This window comes from Cervus elaphus, chromosome 33, assembly GCF_910594005.1.
Source record: "Cervus elaphus chromosome 33, mCerEla1.1, whole genome shotgun sequence".
Lineage (NCBI taxonomy): Eukaryota > Metazoa > Chordata > Mammalia > Artiodactyla > Cervidae > Cervus > Cervus elaphus.
The window spans coordinates 37,201,291-37,220,724 of NC_057847.1; the positions used below are offsets into that span (position 1 = coordinate 37,201,291).

The 19,434-nt window shown below is 39.6% G+C and overlaps 1 protein-coding gene across 1 annotated transcript in view; it reads left to right on the forward strand.

The window, feature by feature from the left end:
- Positions 1–19,434, forward strand: part of DPP4 (dipeptidyl peptidase 4) — an 82,074-nt gene that overhangs the window by 16,461 nt on the left and 46,179 nt on the right. Inside the window, exons 3-8 of the mRNA XM_043894585.1 lie at positions 5,492–5,587; positions 5,993–6,084; positions 7,376–7,456; positions 14,731–14,783; positions 14,897–14,969; positions 15,799–15,919. Of these exons, the coding sequence (XP_043750520.1) occupies positions 5,492–5,587; positions 5,993–6,084; positions 7,376–7,456; positions 14,731–14,783; positions 14,897–14,969; positions 15,799–15,919 (516 nt within the window). The remainder of the gene's footprint in view (positions 1–5,491; positions 5,588–5,992; positions 6,085–7,375; positions 7,457–14,730; positions 14,784–14,896; positions 14,970–15,798; positions 15,920–19,434) is intronic.

Sequence of the window (19,434 nt, forward strand, 5' to 3'; positions counted from 1 at the left end):
ATAGGTTCCTATTATAATAGGTTTATAATACTTTTCATACAAATAACATGGACATAAAAAAACAAACAGAAAAAAAAACATTTAAAATCTTATAGTACAGTACATTGAAAAGCATAAAAGTACAGTGCAATAGCTGGCACACAGGGGCTGGCACTCACATTGACATCTTTGAAAGTTTGCAACTTGAACGTTCATATATAGGGGACTGTATTAAAGTTGTTAACTGTTTTTGATTTTTAAATTCAAGGAGGCATGAATCTAGAAGTTTTGGTGTAAGCTGATGGGTAACATATGATTAACCACTCTGCTTGGGTAGCACAGTGCTTTGAACTGATCAGTCAAATGAACGGCATGTCCCAGGCCCTCCGGGAAAACCAAAGGAGCAGCCAAAGACCTTCAGGGTGCCCTGTCAGTGAGCAAGCAGACAAGGAAAGAGAAATGTGACCGTGTCCTCTGGTGTATGACAGAATAGGTTGGCAGCAAACAGTGAACTTGCTAAAGGTCAAAACCTGAACTTGGCACTCACGTCTCATAGAACTTGCTTATCTAGAGGTTTCGAAAGTATCTTCCAATGAGCGCTGCTCATCAAATGGCGAGGCAAAAAACAAGGAACATTTGTTGCTCTGCTTGTTCCAGTTTTGCAGTGGTGTTTGGGGTATGGGGAGCCAGGACAGGGAACCCTGGCATGCAGGGTCGTTGTAAAGGACCTGAGTGAGGGTACCACAAACTGAGGGTGGCCCAGGCCTCACACCTATGTTTTGGGCCATAGCAAGCACACAGCATCAGTGTTGGTATCTGAACATCAGCAGAGGGATCAGAATCATGCTGAGCAGAAGGGAGCCTGAATCTGGTGCAGATGGTGGGTGTAGAAATTCTGAGGCCTGATGACAGGATGAGTCCCGCGTTATCAGATGAGGTGGTGGGAGAGGTAAGTGCCCAGTGAGGAGGAGCAGCATCGGGGTCAGCAGGTGGCATCACAGAGGACTTTTGCCTCAGTTATTTTATTATTCTAGATTGAAGTGTGCTATAAAACCTGGGCAAATACTCCCATGTGAGATACCACTTAGATAGCACCGTATCTGATCTATATTGTAGGTACTCAGTTCGTTCTCTTCTTACGAAATCAAAAGTCAGTGATAGATGGGAATTCCCTGGTGGCCCAATAGTTAAGACTTGGTGCTTTCACTGCCAGGGGTTTGATCCCTGGTCAGGGAAGTAAGATCCTGCAAGCTATGTGGCTCAGCTAAATTTTTTCTCAATAGTCAGTGATGTTTTATGTTGCTATGTCTGTCTTATTATAGATATGTATGTCTTAGTATGTGTGGACTGCTGTTGCAAAACAACCAGAGACAGGTGGCTTAAGCAATAAACATTTATTTCTTACAGTTCTGGAAGCTAGGATGTCCAAGGTCAAGGTGCCAGCAGACTTGGTGCTTAGTGTTGGGTGAGGACCTGTTTTTTGTGTCCTCACATAGCAGAAGAGGCAAGAGAGCTTTCTAGAGTCCCTTTGTAATTTTTTATTTTATTTTAGTTGCAAGACACATGGGATCTTAGCTCCCCGACCAGGGATGCTACACATGCCCACTGCACTGGAAGTGCAGGAAGTCACTTTTTAAAGGGTATTAATCCGATTCATGTGGAGAAGGCAATGGCAACCCACTCCAGTACTCTTGCCTGGCAAATCCCATGGACGGAGGAGCCTGGTAGGCTACAGTCCATGGGGTCGCTGGGAGTCGAACACGACTGAGCAACTTCACTTTCACTTTTCACTTTCATGCATTGGAGAAGGAAATGGCAACCCACTCCAGTGTTCTTGCCTGGAGAATCCCAGGGATGGCGGAGCCTGGTGGGCTGCCGTCTATGGGATCACACAGAGTCGGACACGACTGAAGTGACTTAGCAGCGGCAGCAGCAGTCCAATTCATGAGGGCTCCACCTCATGACCTAATCACCTTCCAAGGGCTTCCCCTTCCAATACCATCGCATGGCGGTTAGGATTTCAGCATGTGAATTTTGAGAGGACACAAACACTTATTCGGTTGCATGTATATGTGTGGTTGGTGTATAAATCGACCTATTTCTATAGATCTGTCTAGACATATTCATCAGCAGATAATATTTGGAATGTGCACATCTATAACCACTGATACTTTGATTTGTACTAATTTGGGGATATGTTTTACATGTGTCCATTTTAGACTAATAGCTCTTGATAGCAGGGTATTTATTCTCTGCAATAATACTCACTTTATAATGATTTGATATATAATAGGATGACTGGATGAATATAGACAATGAGGGTGTTTAGTGAACAAATCCACATTTGTAGTTTTGTAGTCCAATATGAGTTACAAATACTATTTTCTGTAGCACAAGGCTTTATTTCTTGTTTAAAAGTTAGGTTCAAGGACCAGCTTCACCCACTTGTATTTTTGCTAACAAATACAAATGTTTTACTAACCGTCAGAGGAGAAGTGCAGGATTGAATTGAAAAAAACAACAGTTAAAAAAATATATATTTTACTTAACAAACTAGGCTTAAGCAAAATCAATAAAATAATAAAATGAAGTGTAGCAAGTTTATCTGCCAAAACTAAAGGTTTTATAGGCAGAAACAAGATTATGTTATGAGATCAAATCCAAAGAAATAAAATCTTAAAAACATTTTTTGAAGGGACATTTCCTGTAAGAGAACTACCTTTCCATGGGCTGTAAAAAATTAACAAGAGAAGATGCTGCTGGGTTTGAAATACCTCTCAAAGAACTGCAGTTATAGGAAAATTATGGTAGTGGCTGATTTTGTGAGTGTTTGTTTATATGTATGTGAAAAATATAGAGAGTTTGGAAAAAGACTTTAGGGTATTTGTAATCAGCAGATGCTCTGGGACTGAGGAAGAGGAATCACATTGGCTTAACTGTGCTTATAGGATGACACCCAACACCAACCAATGAAAACTTTTTTTACATGTCTCTATTAAGGCATGGGCTTCCCTGGTGGCTCAAATGGTAAAGAACCCCCTTGTAATGTGGGATACCCGGGTTTGAGACCTGGGTTTGATCCCTGGATTGGGAAGATCCCCTGAAGGAGGGCATAGCAACCCACTCCAGTATTCTTGCCTGGAGAATCCCTATGGACAGAGGAGCCTGGCGGGCTACAGTCCATGGGGTCATAAAGAGTCAGACATGACTGAGCGACTAAGCACAGCACAGCACATTAAGGCATACCTCTGTGCTAGATGCTGCTGCTGCTAAGTCACTTCAGTCGTGTCCGACCCTGTGCTTCCCTATAGACGGCAGCCCACCAGGCTCCCCCGTCCCTGGGATTCTCCAGGCAAGAACACTTGAGTGGGTTTCCATTTCCTTCTCCAATGTGTGAAAGTGAAAAGTGAGAGTAAAGTCGCTCAGTCACGTTCGACTCGTAGCGACCCAATGGACTGCAGCCTACCAGGCTCCTCTGTCCATGGGATTTTCCAGGCAAGAGTACTGGAGTGGGGTGCCATTGCCTTCTCCAGTTCTAGATGCTAAGGTTGATGAAAAACAACCCCCCCAAAACCAATCAACAAAGCCTTGTCTTCAAAGAATACATGGCCTACTTGAGTAGGTCACATAGGTAAGGCATGGAAAAAGAGTTATCAACATGAGGTATTAAGTGATAGGAGCCCAATGAGTAGTGTAGGGGCAAAAGTCAAAGGCAGAATTGAATGACAGAGGAAGGAAATGGAGGCTGGAGGATTGTGACAGGTGGGGAAACAGTCGAGGACATTCCAGGAAGTAGCTTAGGGCAAGGAATAGAGGTAAGTAAGCCTAAGAGGATCCACTGCCTTCAGCAAGATTAGTATGACTGGATCAGAAGGTTCTTGCAGGAAGAGAGCAGAAATAAGCCTAGAGCCTCATGTCAGATTGTGGAGGCTGCAAGTGCCAGGTGAAGGAGTCTGAATCTTCCTGTAGACAGTGAAGACTCAGTGAAAGCTTTTGAGGAAGAGCTCACCAGATGATAGTGGAACTTTAGAAAGATCATTCCAGTGATGGTGCAGTGCAGGAACTGGAGTGGAAGAACCTGATGGCAGGATACCTGGAGAAAAGATTTCAGAGGAAGAGTCAGTAGGGTAGATTGTTTGTAGGTGATGGTAAAAAAGAGGGAGACATCAAAATGATCTTCAGATCTTGAATTTGGGTCTTCAGTAACAGAGTATAAAATCACACAATTTCCTATGGAAATCTAGTTTTGGAAGGTGGACAATTATTCTAGACAAGATATGATAGGGTTAGAGTGGGACAAGTCAAGTAAGAAGGCTGAACACCACACTGGAAATGTGAGTGTGGGTGTAGTAGGCTAAGGTAATGAGTGCAGATTTTGTCATTTATGTAAGTGGAAAGTATTCCTGAAGCCGAATTCTCTGGAGTTCCCTGCAAGGAAGACTGTAGAGAGAGATGAGCAGAAAGTTGAAGACTAATTCCAAAGCATTTCTGCCTTGCAAGTCAATGGAGAAAAAGACAGTCAAAGTAGGAGATGGAAAACTAATGGTCAGAGAGTTAAGAGAAGGACTGAGGTGTCACAGAATCCAAGAGAAAGGTTCCATGTAAATTTTAATCAAGGTCAAGGAAAAGTGATGATAGAAACAAAGATCTCTGAACTGGGTGATTAGCATATCTTAAAGGTTTGTGTGGAGCAAGAGGACTTAGCAGTGAACCTTAGGGCCTCACAGAAGGATGATCTAGCTTTGTGTCACACATTGCATGGCTATGTGACTGAAAAGGTGCCTATCAAGTCAAGATATACTCAACTTGGTACATCAACTGCATATCAGAATTTAAAGACTTAATACAGAAAGAAATAATGTGAAAAATCTCGTTGTTGTTGTTTAGTTGATAAGCATGTCCAACTCTTTTGTGACCCCATGGACTGTAGCCCACCAAGCTTCTCTGTCCATGAGATTTCCCCTGCAAGAATACTGGAGTCAGTTGCTATTTCTTCCTCCAGGGGATCTTCCAGACCCAGGGATCGAACCCAAGTCTCCTGTGTCTCCTGCATTGGCAGGCAGATTCTTTACCACTGAGCCACATGGGAAGCCCTCAAAGATCTCATTAGTAACGTTTAAATGTTGATAACACATTGAAATGGTAACATATTTGATATGTTGGCTAAATAAAATATGCTATTAAGATTAATTTTACCTTAAAAAATTTAAAATATGGTTACTAGAAAATGTACTCATACTATATTTCCCTTGAGCATTGCTGATCTAGACCTTTGAAATGAAGCTCATTAATATAGCACTGTAAAACACATGTTCACATTCACTTGAACAGCTAAATGCGTGTTTACCCATCTACTCAATCCAAAATCTTTCAGGGTGTCTTTTGCATTTTGTGAATGTATTTCTGTATTTTGTGATCAGTGTATACTGTAGAAATCCATTTTGAAAACTTTTATTCAAAACAAGTTATCCCTTCATACTGAATATTTGACTTTTTTTCTCCCAACCAATAGATGATGCTTCAACTGATAGTCGCAGAACCTACACTCTAGCTGATTATTTAAAAAATACTTTTAGAATGAAGTTCTACAACTTGAGATGGGTTTCAGGTAAGGCTTTTTGGTGGAGAGAGGGGCTGATTTTTATGCTTATTTTCATTTTATGCTTAATTTCAGTTAGGTTTTGGGGCACCTTTATGGCAATGAGAATATATTCTTATTTTTTAAAACTGTATGGGAAAGTATTGTTTGCTATTTACGGGTGCAAAAGGAGATAAGACAGAAAGAAACCTTAGTATTTCTTTGACATGTACTATAAAAAATTAAAAGTGAATTGAACCCTTTATAATAATGGTGGGAAAATGAAGGCATACTAGTGTCATAATCATCAGTTCATGTTTTTCCAACTTAGACTTGTGTGAATTTAAATCTTACATTTTTATTGCATGAATTTTTAGTTTATGAAGATGTTTAATAGCAACTTGAAGTATTGATCTGGTCGTTTTCTCTCTTTAGATCATGAATATCTCTACAAACAAGAAAATAATATCTTGCTATTCAATGCTGAATATGGAAACAGCTCCATTTTCTTGGAGAACAGTACATTTGTATGTTTAATCACATAATTAATTCATGCTTTAAGGGAATTCTGGGGATTTTTTTCATAACCTTTCAAGTCATGAGTACTATCGTTTCTCATCCTGTTGGACTCTTTCTGCAGCATATGGTGCGGTGGATCTTTCTCTTCTTGGAATGCTCCCTGCCTTGGTTACTTTTTAGTCTCTTTGACGATTCCTCCTCCTCTGCCCATTCTCTTACGTGTAAGTGCTCCTCAGGGCCCTGTCTTCACTGCGAGCCTCCCTCCTCACGTTGCGTGCTCCCCTTCAGCATATTCCATGCATTTCCACAGCATCAGTGCTTCTCAGATACATGCTTGTAACACTAACCTCCTCCCAAGATCTAGACCTCTGTTTCCAATAGCTTGCTGGCTCCTGCACATGGATGGTCTGCAGGCATTTTAAACTCAGTATCCTGAGCTAAGCTAGTTATTCCCACTTCCCTCTCCTAGCAAAGGGAAGGCATCCTATTCCTCTTCCCCGTCTTAGTAAATAGTGCCCTCCTCCACGTCACTTAAGCTAGTAATCTCAGAATCCTCCTTGATGCCTCTGTTATCCCCCTTACTGAGCTACTCAGTAAACCCTATCAGTTCTCTCCTGTGATGTCAAGTGTCTCTCAGGTTTCCATTTCCACTGTATAGCCCTGGTTGAAAGCCTTGATTGACTTTGTGACAGTAAGTACTATATTATAATGTGTATCCCTCTCTCCATTTTGTAAATCAGAACACAACATTGCCCAAGTCTAAGGCTAATGCAACCCCTCCTCTCTCATCTCATCTTAGCCACTGGGTTGCCAGAGCATCTTTGGGCAAGGCACATAAGATTCTGTCACATCCATGTGCAAAAAGTAGTTCATAGCTCCATTTCTTATATTTAGACACGATCTATTTTTCTAATTGTATGTCCTCTCTTTGTCTGACACACCCTATACTGTATTCAGATTACGCTTAGGCAGTCTCTAAATATGCATGCCCTTTCCACATCTGGGTTTATACTCTTGCCATTTCCCCTCCTGAGAAAGTTCTCTATCTGTTCCTGATCCCCACCCTCATATCCATCTTTCCTTGCTTAAAATTAACCTTTCCCTCCCTGACTCTCTAACCTTGATCACCACCCACCTTGCCTCATGGTCATCTGTGTAGGGGAATGTGCCCCCTCTTCTAGACTGGAACCTCCCAAGGTACGAGACACAAGTCTAGAACCATACCCAACAATAGTAGGTACTCAACAATAGCAGTTAAATGGAATCATTCAACTGTTTTTCTTTCTACTTGATTGACAGGATGAATTTGGACATTCTATAAATGATTATTCAGTTTCTCCAGATAGACAATATATTCTCTTCGAATACAACTATGTGAAGGTAAAAGAAATGCTTTTTTACTGTGACATTTAAAGAATCCTATGAGTGTGTTATTTTATAACTGATCTCAGGTCTATGAATATTTAAGGTTATTGCCTAAGTGAAGCAATAGGCTCTAAAAACTCATTAATTCGGTATCAAAAGAAGAAACGGTCATTCTCCTTCATAAAAGATAAATCTAATGAGTGTTTTAAAATAAATTCATTTTAGAGTTTTCAAATACTAAAAAGTTTAAGTAATATTATAGATGTAGACTAAAATTATAAGTTAATAAAATAGAACTCTTAAATTATAAAAGTTTACATGTCTGACTTGTAATATCTAGTAATAGACTGTTTTATTTCCTTTGTCTGACAAATAGTAAGACTCTCAATTATTTGCTTTAAAAACAATTAGATGTCTCATTCCAGAAGAGATTCTGTGAAGTGACTCAGACCACCTCTCAGCCCTCAGGTCCCACCATATACAAACCGTTCCTAAGGGGCAGGCTCGGCAGCAGTCACCAGTGCCCTGTGGGGAACACTGAGCTTCCTGCAGGCGCCCAGCCCAACATCAGATTCCCACACCTTCAGGAGAGGTTTCAGCCTAATCACACCTCGTTTTCATGTTTAGTTGTTGTTGTTGCTCAGTCACTAAGTTATTGCTCAGATGGTAGAGAATCTGCCTGCAATGTAGGAGACCCAGGTTCAGTCTCTGGGTCAGGAAGATCCCCTGGAGAACAGAATGGCTACTCACTCTGGGATTCTTGCCTGGAGAATCCCTTGGACAGAGGAGCCTGTTGGGCTACAGTCCACGGGGTCACAAAGAGTCAGACACGTCTGAGCAACTAACACTTTCATGTTTAGGGTGGCTGTCAATCACCAGTGACTGTAACTGCAGCTTTTTGATTATTCATGGATTTGACAATGGCTGTTGAGTATGAGAAGTTTTGAAACATACAAGAAAGATTAGAAACCTGTAGAGAGATTCTGCTTGAAAACAAAACACAAAGCTGGAGATCCTGACCTCTGCCTTTCTTTTCTAGAATAAAGAGTAAATACTGAGTGGTCTTATCTCACACCATCATTGGTATACTCAGGTCATGCAAACCATCCCATTCTCCATTCCCATTTGAGGATGGTGACTCCCAATCATAATATTTACCCTGGTTCATTGTGCTGGGCTCCATTTCATGGACATGAAGACTCGCTGACTAGGTCCTGCTAAACCAGTCCACCAGGAACGAATCAGAAGTTGATGCCAACTTTAACACATCTGTTTCCAATTAATGAATTAGTATTTGTTTAATTCAGTGGTTCTTATTGCCATCTACAGATTAAAATCACATTAGAAGCTTTTAAAAACTCCCAAGTGTCCAGGTCCAATCCCCAGGTCAATAAAGTGAAGTCTCTGGGGGTGAAGCTGGCATCAGTTTTTTGTGTTTTTTTTTTTTTAATATGTAGAGTATTTTAACGAGCAACCAGGGTTGAGATTCGCTGGTTAACAATTTCCCATGTTAAAGTCAAACATACAATGACTGTGACGTTAAGATAGAAACAGCAAGGTAAATACCAGCTCAATTTATTCTTTTGCCAAGTTCAACAAGTGCCATGTGATATGTACTAACAGATATATTTCATGGTTAGACCTTGCTGGACAACCGTCATTGGTAATTTGTATTTGTTATGTCACTGAAGTTTTCATGTGCATTTATCTTCTTTTGCTGTTTTCATTCTGTCCCCTTCATCCTGCCATCCATGTTTCCCAAGAGTATCCATGTTCCTTTGAAAACCTAAGTTAGATTATGTTGTGCCTATGCTTAAACTCTTATGATCAGTAGCTTCTCATCACTTTCAGAATAAAACCCAAACTCTAACCAAGGCAACCTGAGAACCCTGAGTGATTGGACCTCAGTCTGCCCTTATGAACTCACCACCCCCTCTCCCGATCCCCGCATTCACCACGCTTGGCCTGTGCTTACAGTGGATCACCTGGGGAGGTTTTTTCAAAATGCAGATACCTACAGCCTACCCCACGTCATCTGACTCAGCATAGCCATGGGTAATCTTAAGGACTCCCAAGTGATACAGGCTTTCCTGATAGCTCAGCTGGTAAAGAGCCCGCCTGTAATGCAGGAGACCCCGGTTTCATTCCTGGGTCGGGAAGATCTGATGGGGAAGGGATTGGCTACCCACTCCCGTATACAAGGGATCAGCTACCCACTCCAATATTCAAGAAACATATCCAGAACAAAGAAAAGTCTAGTTTTATTTCATTTCTCAGGAAGTCTATTTCCAGTGTTCTTTAGACCCTGCTGTGTGGCTTCTCCATGACTGAGCCAGCACATTCAGAAAGATCAATTCTTACTTTCAAGTTGTGGCTATAAAAAGATAAGTGAGTGAGTGAGTGAGTGAGAATGTAAATAAATAAGTACCATGCAGCCTAGTACAGAAGTTCTCATAGCATCTCCCCTCTTTGCCTAATGCTATACAGACAATAAGAGTTGCATCATCTGTGACGTGTTCACAGGAGCCCTGCTAAGTACTTCACATGCATTCTCATGTTCCCGAGATTGTTTGTCACTATCCTCATCTTCCTAAAGAGAAAACTGGAGCTTAAAAAGAAGCCTGTCTGATATTACATGTTAGAGACTTGTCTTCATCCATTTGGGTCACTATAACACCACAGACTGGGTGACTTAATAACAGAAGTTTGTTCCTCAGAGTTTTGGAGGCTGAGAAGTCCAGAATCAAGGTGGCACCAGATTCGGTGTCTGGCAAGGTCCTGCTTCCTAGGTCATAGTTGGCCATCTTCTCCAAGTGTCCTCACATGGTGGAAGGGGCAAGGAAACTAATATATGAGGAAATGAATCCCACTCATGAGGGCTTCCCCCACTCACAAGCTAGTCACTCCAGAGTGGCCCCACCTCCAGAATACTATCACATTAGAAGTTAAAGTTTCAACATATGAGTTGGGGAAAGGAGGAGATACAAAGATTCAGTCTATAGGAACACTTGAGTCCAGGTTAGAAGACTCCAAAACTTGTATTCTTATACATGATCATTCCTACCTTTGTGCTTGAACCTCTCTCTGCCATGATGCTTTTTTTGCCCTTCTCTGTGTGACAGCCCTCTGAGACCAATAATCACCTTTTCTATAAGCCTCTCGGCCTCCTCAGTTCCTAATTTGATTCCTGCCTTTCCCCACCCAACTCCATTGCATGCTCTGTGATTCTTTTCCAGTAGTTTATGTCTCCATATCCCCCATTCAATGATGAGCTCCTTAAAAAGAGGGAGCCTGTCTTATCCAGTAATGCCTAATCAAGAGGATAGGTGCCAATGTTTATAGCCTAAATAGACTATGAGTCTGTTTCAAAAGATGAAGTGAATATACAAACATCTTGGATTTCCCTTTACAGCCCCTGATAGATCTGTCATCCTGAAATGATCTCAAAACTTCTTAAATCTCTTAATATTTTTAGCCTGTACCACAACTTTTGGCTCTAATGAGCATTATACTCTGAGGTTTCCCAGAAACAAGCATGGAGTGTGTCAAAATAATCCAGGATTCAAAAAGAAGTGTATGACTTGCAATAAGAGGAGACAATAAATATTTGTTGACATGAGAGGATGGGACGGTGATAAATGAGTGGGCAACATTATTCAAGATTAGGAGCCTGACTTTTGTCTCGGCTCTGCCAATACAGCTCCGGGTCCTTGGGCTACCCACTTCATTATTTCAGCCTCATAGGTAACATTTAATTATTTTAGTTTGGTTTATTTCTTGAATATTCCTATGTGGCTTGTGCTAGGACAGACTCCAGGTGTTTAAAGCTGAATAAGACACAATTTCTTACCTCTGGGAATATGGTAGGAAAAACAGATATATAGGCAAGTAATTTTTTAAAAAATATTTTTAATTTATATCTGCCTCCTCATATAAACATTAATTTTTCATAAATGCAAGTATGTGATCATATTTTTTAAAAACCTTCAGTCTCACTGTTTTTCCATTTTTTTGCTTGGGCCTCTATTCCTCATGGGCTTCCCAGGCTCAGTGGTAAAGAATCAGCCTGTCATTGCAGGAGTCATGGATTTGATCCCTGGCTCGGGAAGATCCCCTGGAGAAGGAAATGGCAACCCACTCCAGTATTCTTGCCTGGAGAATCCCCATGGACAGAGGAGCCCCGTGGGCTACAGTCCATGGGGTTGCAAAGAGTCAGCACGACTTAGTGACTAGACAACAGCTACTCCTCATCTCACTGCCTTTTTCCCAGGTATCCCATGTTGAGAATCTATTGTATATCCCTCTATATTTTATATTTGTTTATTCACTTAATTCTATGAAGATAGAGATTCTTTTTAGTTATTGCTTATTTTATAAAAATGGAATCCTATTTTCCATACTTTTCTGTAAATTGCATTTCTCACTCAGAGATACCATGTGGATATTCTTCCAAGTCATCTGTTATGGCTCTAATTCATTTATATTTTGAATTAATAGACTTTATTTTTTAGAGCAGCTTTAGGTTTACGGAAAATGAGTGGAAAGTGCAGGGAGTTTCCATATACTTCATTACCACCTCTCCACCTCACTCCGTCCCTGTTATTTTTGCTATTATTAACATTTTGCATAAGTGTAGTAGTACATTTGTTACAATTGATGAGCCAATACTGACACATTATTTTTAATTAGAGTCCATCATTTGCATTAGGGTTTACTCTGTGTTGTACATTTTATGAGTTTTGACAAATGTATAATGTATAATGATTTTTATCTGTCATTACGTTAATAGTATCATACTATACTAATCCATAAATAACTTCTGTACAAAGAAAACTCTCAGCTCAAATAATTTTACCAGCAAATTCCTTGTTATTTATCCAAATGAGCTAAAAACTTACACCTATGCAAAAAAACTTACACACAAAATTTTTACGGCAGGTTATTCATGCTTTGGCAAACATGAATACTTGTCTGTATGTATTAAAGCCCGTAGTTTACATTAGGGTTTACTCTCTGTGTTGGACATGTTTTCATTTTTCCTAAAAATCTTCTGTGCTCTGCCAGTTTCTCCCTCCCTTGACGTGAACCTCTAGGAACCACTGATCTTTACTCTCTGTCATTTGGTCTTTTCCGGAACGTCACCTGGTTGAAACCATACACTATGTAGCATTTTCAGATTAGCTTCTCTCACTTTGCAAATATGCTTTTAAGTTTCCTCCATCTCTTTTAATGTCTTCTGGCTCATTCCTTTTTGTTCTGAATAATATTCCACCTTCTGCATGGCTGGTTATGTCCAAGTTTTGGCAAACATGGATAAAGTTGCTGTAAAAATTTGTGTGTAGGTTTTAATGTAGGTATAAGTTTTCAACTCATTCAGATAAATAACAAGGAGTTTGCTGGCAAAATTATTTGAACTGGGAGTTTTCTTTGTACAGAGGTTATTTATAGATTCAGATGTTTATTAGATGTAAAACTACTCAGATTCACAATTTCATCTTACTTTTGATAACTCATTTTTCAAGGAATTTGTCCTTTTATCCTACTTTTAAAATGTATAGGTAGGAACTTCCCTACCATATATACAAGGAAAAATTATCTTTTTTTTTCTTTTCTCTTAAGCAAAGAAAAATATCTTAAGATTTTTTTTTTTTAATTAGTTGTCTATATGTCTGTCTTCCCTACCATACTCCTAGAGGTAAACTTATAGTGGTTGGGACTTCACCTTCCAGTTTGGGGCAGTGAGGTGTTCAATCCCTAGCCAGGGAGCTAGGATTCCCACATGTGTCACAACCTAAAACCAACACATTAAAAATAGTGTTGTAACAAATTCAATAAAGACTTTTAAAATGGCATATCAAAAAGCTCTTTTAAAAAGTGTATGGCTAAAACACATTTAACATAATCCAACTGTCTGTGGAGCCTGTTGTGGGGCTTCCCAGGTGGCCCTAGTGGTAAAGAATCTGCCTGTCAATGCAGGAGGTACAAATTCCATCCCCCGGTCAGGAAGATCCCCTGGAGAAGGAAATGGCAACCCACTTCAGTATTCTTGCCTGGAAAATCCCATGGACAGAGGAATAGGGCAGGCTACAGTCCATGGGGCTGCAAAGAGTCAGATAAAATGGAGTGACTGAGCACATACACAGAGCTTGTTGTGGCATCCCATTTTTAATTTCTGATATATTCATTCATACTTTTTTCTTACTCTCTTGGTAATTTTACTAGGGTCTTCAAAGAACCAGTTTTCAGGTTTTTTTGGTTTTTCTCTATTGTATTTTCTTCTATTCAATTACTGCTTTTACCTTTATTTAGGCTTCCCTGCTAGCTCAGACAGTAGAGTCTGCATGCAATGCGGGAGACCTGGGTTCAATCCCTGGGTCAAGCAGATCCCCTGGAGAAGGAAATGGCAACCCACTCCAGTATTCTTGCGTGGAAAATCCCACGGACAGAGGAGCCTGGTAGGCTACAGTTCATGGGGTCACAAAGAGTTGGACATGACTGAGCAACTAACGCTCTGCCTTTATTATTTCTTTTCTTCTAATTTCTTTGAATTTAGTTTTCTTTTCATTTTTTAGCTTCTTGAGATAGTTATTTAAAATATTGATGGTGTGTGTATGAAAGTGAAAGTGAAAGTTGCTTAATCCTGTCTGACTCTATGTGACCCCATGGACTATACAGTCCATGGAACTCTCCAGGCCAGAATACTATAGTGGGTTGCTTTTCCCTTCTCCAGTGTGCATGTGTATATATATACATATACACACACACGTGTGTTTGTGTGTGCGTGTGTGTGTATGTGTTTCAATTTTAATACACATTGCCAAGTGGCCTTCAAGAAAACTATAGCACTTTCTATTTTCATAATCAATGTAGGAGAGTAAACACCTCTCCTCATCACTACCACCAATAGAATTAGAGATCTTTAAGACATTTTGCCACTAAAATGGCTGAAAAGTGAACATTTGCATTTTCATAAACAGATGAACTTTGCATTACTGTGCTAAGTTCTAGGAATTATGTTTGCACAGAAAGTGGCATGCCAGCCCACTGTGGTCCTTTGCAGAAGTAAGGTCAGAGATAAATGATAAATGAAATCCAGAGGAGTTTGCACTAGATAATTTCTGAGATACTTTCTAATTCCAAAATTTTAAGACTCTACATAGGGAACTGTAAGATATAAAATGTGAGAATTATACAATGTTATATGGCTTTATCTCTCACCTGGGCTTCTATAGCAAGTGGTCAAGCTATCAAGAATTACAGAAGCCTGAAATGTCTATTTTCTTTTGTAGCAATGGAGGCATTCCTACACAGCTTCCTATGACATTTATGACTTAAATAAAAGGTCAGTGACTTCCTCTCAAAATCAATTATGCTTCTCTAGTGTAATAATCAAAAAGAAAAGAAATTCTACTGTGATTTATCCACTTGGAAATGTTTCTTTTTATATTTTTCCAGGCAGTTAATTACAGAAGAGAGAATCCCAAACAACACACAGTGGATCACATGGTCACCAGTGGGTCATAAATTGGTTAGTAAGTCTCTCTTCTTTACAGGAAAATAATGGCTCAAATCTTTCATTTGCAGGGGCTCCTAACCCTTATACAAAACAGATTCTTAGGAAGGCTGTAGTCACTATCACATAGAGTATTATTGCCTAAAATAACATTTTATTAGTCTAACAGAGTAAATATTAATACAATTCCTGAAAATTTCTGAACTACTGTTAGGAAATTGTTTATTTACTGGCAAAAATGTTCATTAAACTCAAATTCTAACCCTGTTGTATTTTGCTTTTTGTTCTATTTTGTTAATTTTTTTTTTAAACTTTCCCACTTTCTGTTAGTTCTTTGACTTTTTCTATGTCACTATAGATACACCTTCATGTTCTATAGTCTTTGGAGAATGTCAGAAGTCCTGAAGAATCTAAACAGGAAGACAGACTGTTTATCTGTAGTTGACTGGGCTTGCAGCTGCCTTCTCTCTACTCAGCTCCCCCACCCCCCCCCCCCCCCCCCCACCCCACCCCCCGCCAAGAGAAATGCAAAGCACACATCATTCTATAGAATTGGACAGTCTTCTGGGATTTGCATACACTTTACTATTCAATAGCAGTGGTTGTGGGCTGCTTCTTTTTGGTAGATAAAGAGTGTGTTTAGGATTATTTGGGTATTATAGCATGTATACTTATACATTTAAGAACGTAAATGACTCTTCCTCCTGCTCAAACGGAATAATCTAAGGTAGTCATTCCACTTGCATACCAATATTATTTGAGGATAAAATAGTAGATAAATTTTTTAAACTCTAGGATAAAATATAACATGTTGTATATCCATCTTTTTTTCCAATCTTTCTAGGCATACGTTTGGAACAATGATATTTATGTGAAAAATGAACCAAATTCTCCAAGTCAGAGGATCACACAAACTGGGCAAAAAGATGTAATCTATAATGGAATAACTGACTGGGTTTATGAAGGTAAAGACGTTAAAACTTTTTCAAATCAGAAAATCTGTTCATATTCAAAAACAGTTAAACTTGTCTTTGAAAACAGGGAAATTCAATGGCATTCAAAATAAGTTATATTTTTAAAAAGTCATCAAATATCCTTTAGCACTCATGCACCAGGTATCTATCTCACAGACTAAGAATTTCTTCACAGTGAATGTTACTGCTACATCCTCACTGTCACTTCAATGCTCCCATTGTCTTTGCTCTGCTGCTATAATTGGCTTGTCTGTGTAGGTAGCGTTTCTGCTTTACTGGGGCATAGAAGTCTCCAGATTAACATCAGATGTTTCTCAAACCAAGCCTACCTAGCCCAGAAGTTACTAAGGAAAACTAAAAATTCCAACAGCATTCGAAAAGATGACAAAACATTGTCTGGAGGTTATGGAGCCCAGGGAAAAAAACGTGCCTCTTTATAGAGGATTTGGGTTCATTTGAACATGGACAAATTATCATTTCCTGTTTTTAAAGAAGAAAAAAATAATTAGACTTAGGGGGAAAATGGGTTCAAATAACAGAACTGAAAAAGTTAAAAAGAATGGTTCTTTCTTTTAGGGTAAAGAGTTTTATAAAATATTAGGAAAACAGTATTTGTGTCTCTAGTTGCCAAGGTAAAAAGGCATTTTGAGGCTATTCCAAACCCTTTACAAGATTGTATGATGTTTATTAAAGACTCATCCTTTTTTTTAACCTGCTATTTCTTCTCTACTTAAAAAAAGTTAGTTTTTATTCATGGCTCAATTTTGGTTCTTACCAGTTCAGGTTGAGTTCAATCAAATGGATAACTTTGTAAGAACAACAGAAAACACTTTAAAAGAAAAATAAATTCCCATGAACCAGAAACAAGTGTTAGATTAAAACTTATAATAAAATTTACTAACACTTGTCACTTAGATATTAAAAAGCATCTTTAACACTTGTTGGACAGCACAGCACAACCTCAGGATCCCCAGTGTGAGCTGGATAAAGAAATTCTCTTCCCAAAGCTCTGACCCACCCTTCCTTGGAACAGCTGGGTATCTCTAAGATAAAAACATCCCAACACTAAGGTTCTTTCTAAGGAAGAAACTTGTTTTGCCTGTTCGTGACTAAGCCATTCACAAGCAGAAGAACGGCTTCACAGTTCCAATGTGGGCTTGACTTTAAAAATGGGACTTTACTGGGAAGACCCAAAGGGATCGGGCGGAGAGGGAGGTGGGAGGGGGGATCGGGATGGGGAATACATGTAAATCCATGGCTGATTCATGTCAATGTATGGCAAAAACCACTACAATATTGTAAAGTAATTAGCCTCAAACTAATAAAAATAAATGGAAAAAAAAATGGGACTTTAGTCCCTACAGGGAAATTCCTACTATTGGTTTTGTACATTTACGAATACTCCATACTTAGAAAGAGCATACCTGTTTCTCCATATATCAGATCACTCTCCTGTTGGAGCCACCCTCTCCACTGCAACCGTGAAGACTTGTTGGGATCAAAAAAGTGCATTTGGAGAGTCCATAGGTTCATTAGTAAAAGAACAAACAAAGCTGCAAGATCTAAACAGGGCCATGTGTTGCCTTGGGGAGGGACACTCACAGAAGAGCCTATAATCTGGAACTTGGGCCCCCTCCCCACCCTGGGTCCCCAAATAGCATTCTCTCTCAATTTCTCTGTTTTTGCATTATTTCATGATTTTCTAGTTGATTATTATTTACTTTAGTTAATAAAGGGCTTCCCTGGTGGCTCAGATAATAAAGAATCTGCCTGCAATGCGGGAGACCTGGGTTCAATCCCTGGATTGGGAAGTTCCCCTGGAGAAGGGAATGGCTACCCACTCCAGTATTCTTGCCTGCACAATTACGTGGACATAGGAGCCTCTCGGGCTATAGTACATGGGATCACAAAGAGTCAAAGACGACTGAGTAACTAACACTTTAACTTCAACCTCTTTCTTTTTTAATAGTCTATCTTCTAGGATGAAGTTAATTACGTAACAGTCACTTTTGAGTATGAATATCATTTACCTGACCCAGAGATGAAAATGAAAATTTTGGTGAGAGCACAGATGAGAGGGGATAGGCAAGGAAACAATTTGGGAAGAAGAGCACTCCTTACCCCCTGAGGCAGCAGTGTTGACAAGGGGGTGTGTGATTCACATGGGGTGCCAACCACCGACAAGTTGCTATGCCAGGTGCTGGGGAAACAGACACAAATGCTACTCAACTGCTGCTCCCAGAGAGAGACAAAGAACCCAGCAAGTAATTGTCATGGAGCAAATGAGATATCCAGTTAGAAGGAGGAAACTAGGTCCCAGTGGTGCCTAAGGAAACTCAGAGTGGCAAGATGGGAGTTGTGGTGGGATGGGAGGTATCGCAGGATGGTGTGTTAGGGGGTGCTCACAAGCAGTTCAGGTAGGGCTGGAAATCTTTTCTTTCCTTCATTGTTCTTCTTTCTCCCTACCCTTGATCCCTGTATTCTTAGAACTTTGAGTTTGATCAGAGTAGTTTTATAATAATGGTTTTGACACATCATTGTTATGGAAAAATGTGTTCGGTATTCCCCTAAGTCAGAAAGAGACAATAAATACCATATGATATCACTTACATGTGGAATCTAAATATGACTCAGATGAACTTATCTATGAAACAGAAACAGACTCACAGACATAGAGAATAGACTTGTGGTTGCCAAAGTTGGGGTGGGGGCGGGGAGGAATGGACTGGGAGTTTGGGCTTAACAGATACAAACTATTATATACAGAATGGATAAACAACAAGATCTTACTGTATAGCATAGGAAATTATATTCAATATCCTGTGATAAGCCATAATAGAAAAGAAAAATAAAGAATGAAAGAGAGAAAGGAGGAGTTCAGTATTCTAAACAACTACTAATTCAAAGCATTTAACTCTACCTGCCACCTGTACTTAAAAGTGACTTTACAAACCATTACCTTGCTGTCAATGTATTCATTTTATGTAATTCCATCTTGATCTGAGATTAGATCCAATGAGTAGAAGCCACAGGGAATGAGACATCGATTTGGTATATGAAGACGTTTTTAGTGCGAAAGCCCCTTAGTTTGGAGTCACAAGGCCTGTGTTCTTGTCTCTGGCAATTCACTCACTCTCTCTAAACCTTAGCTGTCCTCTCAGTAAAATAGTCTATGAATAGAGTCACCTAGGGTTCAAGTAGATAAGTGTTTTGTAAATTCTAAATTGCTGCATACGTGTGACTCAGTGATATAGGTTAAAAGGAGTCAAAGGAGGAACCATCTGCCTGATCAAGCAGAAGGTTTTCTGTTACTAGACGTGCTGAAATTGGCAGGAATGAACAGTGGAACTTGAATTCCAAAGAGAAAAATCTGGATTCATTCTTGATTCTAGAAACTATGGGCCATGTGCTCCCAAGTAAATGACTTACTCTCTTTAAGCCTACCTGCTTTGCTTTGCTCACCTGCACAATGAATTATTATGAGGATTAAGTGAAATAATAGATGT